This window comes from Notothenia coriiceps, unplaced genomic scaffold (assembly GCF_000735185.1).
Source record: "Notothenia coriiceps isolate Sejong01 unplaced genomic scaffold, NC01 NC01_scaffold00030430, whole genome shotgun sequence".
In the NCBI taxonomy this organism is placed as follows: domain Eukaryota; kingdom Metazoa; phylum Chordata; class Actinopteri; order Perciformes; family Nototheniidae; genus Notothenia; species Notothenia coriiceps.
This window is the reverse complement of record NW_011363131.1, coordinates 3005-8799: the sequence shown is the minus strand read 5'-3', so window position 1 is coordinate 8799 and position 5795 is coordinate 3005. Positions and strand designations below refer to the sequence as shown.

The 5795-nt window shown below is 45.0% G+C and overlaps 2 protein-coding genes across 2 annotated transcripts in view; both read right to left on the bottom strand.

Moving 5' to 3' along the window:
- Positions 1 to 489: 489 nt before the first annotated feature.
- On the bottom strand, positions 490 to 1631 carry LOC104959545 (SLAM family member 7). The gene is made up of 2 exons (XM_010787448.1): positions 1588 to 1631; positions 490 to 1553 (listed from the first exon to the last, which is right to left on the bottom strand). Exon 2 carries the CDS (start codon positions 1508 to 1510, stop codon positions 728 to 730), a length of 783 nt encoding a protein of 260 aa, XP_010785750.1. The 5' UTR covers positions 1511 to 1553; positions 1588 to 1631; the 3' UTR covers positions 490 to 727.
- A 1942-nt stretch (positions 1632 to 3573) lies between these two features.
- The window catches only part of LOC104959546 (mitogen-activated protein kinase kinase kinase 2-like), a gene marked incomplete at its 5' end in the record, with an annotated part of 4706 nt that continues 2484 nt past the window's right edge, over positions 3574 to 5795 (bottom strand). Inside the window, one exon of the mRNA XM_010787449.1 lies at positions 3574 to 5785. Within this exon, the coding sequence (XP_010785751.1) occupies positions 5566 to 5785 (220 nt within the window). The remainder of the gene's footprint in view (positions 5786 to 5795) is intronic.

The window sequence follows — 5795 nt, the reverse complement described above, 5'->3', positions numbered from 1 at the left end:
GTGGTTTGTTACTGGACTTCTGTGCTAGTCATGGATTGGCCATAACAAACACCATGTTCGAACATAAGGATGCTCATAAGTGTACGTGGTACCAGAGCACCCTAGGCAGAAGGTCCATGATCGATTTTGTTATCGTATCATCGGACCTGAGGCCGTATGTTTTGGACACTCGGGTAAAGAGAGGGGCGGAGTTGTCAACTGATCACCATCTGGTGGGGGGAAGCCTCTGGATAGACCTGGTAAGCCCAAACGTGTAGTTCGGGTGAACTGGGAACGTCTGGAGGAGGCCCAAGTTCAGGAGGCCTTCAACTCACACCTCCGGCGGAGCTTTTCGGGCATTCCTGTGGAGGTTGGGGACATTGAACCAGAGTGGACGGTGTTCAAAGCCTCTATTGCCGAAGCCGCGGCGGGGAGCTGTGGTCTCAAGGTCCTAGGTGCCTCAAGGGGCGGTACGAAAGAAAGAAACGTAAGAAACGTTCAAACAGATAATTCCTTGTTTTTTTTCAGACTAAAACATTTATTTGACAATCAAAACATTTGCCAAATAATTTCGTGTTGATCGTTTTATCTTTTAAGTCGACAGAATCTTTTCTCTCAGATCTTTTCTTGCAATATCGCCAAGCTCTTATCGGGAGGTTCTGCTCCTTCTGCAGGTCCGTCTTTGATGAGTTTTTTTTTCATACGCATATCGTTTGCACCATCATCAGAAGTAGCTGTAAGTCCATTTTCAGATGGTGCTTCGATTCACACAGGGAAATTTATCATTTTTCCATGCCCAAAAACACCCAATCCCAGCAGCTACCACAAGTAGGACACCAATGATGCCAACAATCACACCAGTTGGAGAACCCACTGGTTCTTCCTTCTTGGAGAGTATATTTGGAAGTGGTTCACTTACTTCCTCACTCACTGGGTTGTTCATTTTGCAGAAGAGGTTCTTCACATGTCCATGCTCTTTCTTGGTGATGGGCATGACCTTCCCCGACTCTATCCACTCTCCATCCCCGGTCTTCCATCTGTAAGTGACAGGTTCAGCCCCGGTGGTATCCCCTTCACAGGTCATGATACATTCGTCACTTTCATGGCTGCATGACGCCGGGGAAAACCATATCACCGGCTTGGGGACATCTCTGATCACTAAAACGATGTATGTCACTTTTTGCTCGTTGTTGTTAATCTCCACTGAATACGCACCCTCTTCAGCGTTGGTAATTTTCTCCATAACTAAACGTCCAGAGATTATATCCAGTTTGATGTTGTCTCTGTTATGGGTCAAAGGAAGCACATCTTTCAACCATTCTGCCAGAATACTATCTTTAAACTTCCACTGGATGATGGTGATCGGATCGGAAGGAGCAGGCCTCAAATCCAGCGTCACACTACCACCTTCCTTGGTGAACTTCTTCTCCACAGTAGAAGCAGAGCTAAGAGAGGCCAAAAACAGCAGAGAAAACACGACCAATTTCCCCATTTCGTCCACGGACCAATACACGACTTTACGGATGTTCATAACAGATCAATTAATCGATAATGTCGTAAATTCGGCTCCAAGAAGACACCGAGTTACACCACACCCTTCGTCAGCGAGAAAGTGAAAATGGAAGAAGTTGTAATGCAACTCCTCTATCTTGATAACGGAGTTGTAGTTACCAACTGTAGCCAGAAGAGGGCGCCAAAGCTCCTCTAAATGTTACCATGGACTGGATGTTATGTGATCATGACTTTATCTAGTTTACTAATATTGTATATGTTAATGTTTCTCTTTTAACAGCAAGAACATAACAAGAACCAATGTTTGAAGCTCTCAGTTAGTCCCTCGAGTCTCCCGGCTACTTTAGTGTTATTAGTCGTATGTGTTTTCAGCGCGTTGAGCCCTCTCGGCCACCGTATAATTAGCACAAAACGTTAGCCGAAGCTAAACGAACTGTTTCCATCAAATAAAATGTCTTCCCGCTTAGTGAGTACAGTTAGAAGACTTGATGACACTATCTTAGAGCACAAGAGTCGCTCTCTTCTGTAGCTTCGTTTGGACATATACCGTTTTAAAAATTGAGGAGAGGAGAGAGGAGGAGGGAAGAGGAGAGGGGAGGAGAGAGGAGAGAGAAGACAAGAGGAGAGGAGGAGACAAGAGGAGGAGGAGAGAGGATAGGAGAGGAGAGAGGAGAACTCTGCATGAAACAAAAACCCAGACACAAAAAGGTGAAATAAATATCTTTTTATTGTTGTTCCATCGTCCTAGTTGCCCTGATGATGAACACAGAGCATGTGTCGTCGCAACACTCCAGGATTTTGCCTAAAAACAGCAACCATTCGACGGCACCGCTGCGTCTCTCAGGACCCAACCATGCATAACATCTCCCATTTAAAAACAAGTAAAATAAAAAATATATATTAAAAAATTATGCGTACCACTGATATACAGATCTGATATAAACAGGCGTATTGGTCACAAACCAATCAGAATTATAAACATGGCTTATTTTACATTAGACTGAACAAACATGGGATATAAGTGGACTTTTTTAAAAAGGGTACATTTTTAGTTTTTACATTTGTACATGATTATGTTTTTTCATTATTATTTTTAATGTTCTCACCTCCTACAGTCTATACACACACTCTCTCTCTCTCTCTCTCACATACACAGTCTCTTTCACACAAACACAGTCTCTCTCTCTCTCACACACACACACAGTCTCTCTCACACACACACACACAGTCTCTCTCACACACACACACACTCTCTCTCTCTCACACACAGTCTCTCTCTCTCTCACACACACACAGTCTCTCTCTCTCTCACACACAGTCTCACACACACAGACTCTCTCACACACACAGTCTCTCTCTCTCTCTCACACACACAGTCACACACAGTCTCTCTCTCTCTCACACACACAGTCTCTCTCACACACACACACACAGTCTCTCTCTCTCTCTCTCACACAGTCACACACACACACACACAGTCTCTCTCTCTCTCTCACACACAGTCTCTCTCTCTCTCACACACACAGTCTCACACACACAGTCTCTCTCTCTCTCACACACACAGTCACACACATACACACACACACAGTCAGTCACACACACACACACACACACAAGTGGTAGCAGTGGCTTTAGACTCTAAAGAGAACTACAGGTGTATCTTTGCAGGTGACAAATACTGGTACCGAGGAGTTAATCCACAGTGGTGAACGAGGCCATCTGACGGTTAAAAAAAAAAAAAAAACACATTACATTCATGTTTTGAGTCCTTGCAAACACACACACACACACACACACACACACACACACACACACACACACACATTCACTCTCTCAATCACACTTGTGTAAAAATAAAAATATTCTTTAAAATGTGCAAAGAAAAGGTCGCTGAGCGGAGACGCACGAGCGACAGCCGGCGAGGAATCGTGAAAAGCATCAGTGATTTAAAGATAGTGCATCGTGGAAGTGCGTATCAGTGCTGGCGGCTGAACGGCAGACGCCTCAAACTCCATACAACCACGGATGTTTTAGCAAATCAACAGTCGTTCTCTTCTGTAGCTTCGTTTGGGACATGTACCGTTTTTTTTGATCAGCTGATCGCAAACTGAACATTTACTACAGAGCTGCAGAAGAGCCTTTAGAGGAACTACAGACTCGCTGTGGGTCGAAAACATGAATAAACCGTCTGCTTTTAAAAAGGTGCAATCAGCTCTTTACTGACCTCTAGTGGCCGCTGCAGGAAACTACAACAACAAACATAATTCACCTGATTGGGAAATGATCTATACCACAATTGACCAAATTAGAAATGTCGTATGTACCAAACTACACGATCTGTGACTGAGTACCAAAGAGAGACCGAACACAGAAGCATTACGTACCGTTAGACAGCTATAACCGTACATACCATAACCCTCTTTCTGTATTGTGGTTACTTGTGGCTGTAATTAAATACTGATTGCACCTTTTAACGAGCCGAAAACTCTGCATAACCACTCTGGATTTAACCCAACGGACCTTTACATGTTGGCGTTTAAATCCTAATTTATAATCCGGTGCATAGTTATGAAGCCAGAGCTATGCACTTATATTATTTAACAGACAGACAGACGTTATAATAGAAATGTGTTCAAACAGAGCGAGTTGAACGGAGTGTTGAAAGTGATGAATGAACATCAGGCTTGAAAGTGTGAGTCTGTAGGAGTGCATGTGAGGAGGAGACACTTGTTCATGGACCTAAAACTAAAAAGCAGCGTTTGAGATGTCCCGGCTAGTTGGAAATGAAACCAACGACAGCGTCATGCAGCCAGACCTGCGGCCAATCAGCTGTGAGCTTCTGTTAAAACACGCCTCCGTCTCTCCTGCTTCACAAAATCAAGAGCTTCATCACGGCAGAGTTACAGAGAGTCTACGGAACGACAAACCCTCTTTTATTAGCTTTCTTCGCCTTCTTTCGAGCAGATTTCCCCTGATTTTAATATTAATTTAGTTGATTTCAGGGCTTCGAATGGTGAAAATCCATAAGATAGTTAATGTATCTTAATAAATGAGCAAAAGGAAGTGTGATATTCTTATTTTAAATGCTAAATCTTGTGCCATCTGCTCGTGGTTTAGCTCTAGGTGAGGAAGTGCTGGATATAGTCGATGTTCTTGCATGGAGTTACTTCTCTGTATTGAAGTATTTGAACAGCTACCAAAGTCAAAGACAAGACAGGATTTAAAAGTTAGTTCTTTAGTTCAGCTATCATCCAAACTAAATGTTAATTCATGGCGCTAAAACGACTTCACGTAGCTCCAACATTAGCTCTGATCTGCCGTGATGGGAGCTCCCTAAATGTGATCAGTGAACACTTTGAGAAGCAGAGGAGAGGAGGGTTCATTGGAAGAGAGAGCAGAAGCATGAGAACCAATCAGCTGGTCGATCACAGCGACAGCTCCATATTAAAACAGAAAGTCTGAATATTTGGTTACCAGTTACAGAAAAAAGGCAGAAACGGACGTTACGCTGAACTGGGATCAGCTGGTGTTCGGCTAACGGTGTGCAGGCAAAGCAACAGTCACTCCTATACACGGCGTTAAAACAGAAAAGGCACACGGCGAAGATGAAGGAGGAAGAGGAGGAAGAGGAGGAATAGCAGAACGAAGACAGTGAAGCTGAGAGACAGGAAGGGGGGGGGAAACCTCTGCATCGTTTAGAGACTACATTCAGCCAGATGAAGGGGAGGGGGGGGCGCTCAAGAGCCAGAAATCACTTCCTGTAGGTCCACAACACCGACACCATCGAAGAGAGAAACCGTACAAACATAAAAAAGTTTTTCAAAGAGTCGTCGCGTCACGAGGAAGTGCTCCGCTCCTCGGAGAAAGTAAGGTGCAACTTGCGGAGAAAACTAAAATAAAAAGGTCCTCTATGGCAGCCTCATAAAAACAGAGACACGAGGAGCAGGTACCTCAAGCCCCCCCAAACTCCACAAACACCTCCTTCCAGACTCCTGGTCCAATAAGGTTTCAGCGTGGTGGAGGGGGCGGGGTCAGAGGCAGGGACGCCCAATCACGTAAGGCCGTTTCTGGCAGTTAATGTACAAAGATGTGCCTCAGGAGCTCGTCAGCTGACGGCCGCTGCTTAGACTCTACGAAGATGCGCTTGAGGAACTCTCTGCAGTGGTCCGACACGTGGGGGGGGAGGATTGGGTTGGTGGGTTGCGTGGCGATTTTAAAGATGGCCGCCATGGCCTCAAACTCCGCCCACGGGGGTCGTTGCGTCAGCATCTCCACCACCGTGCAGCCGACACTCCTGGGGGGGG

Excerpts from the sequence above, each read along its gene's own strand:
- LOC104959545 (XM_010787448.1), bottom strand. The coding sequence starts at position 1,510 with ATGAACATCCGTAAAGTCGTGTATTGGTCCGTGGACGAAATGGGGAAA.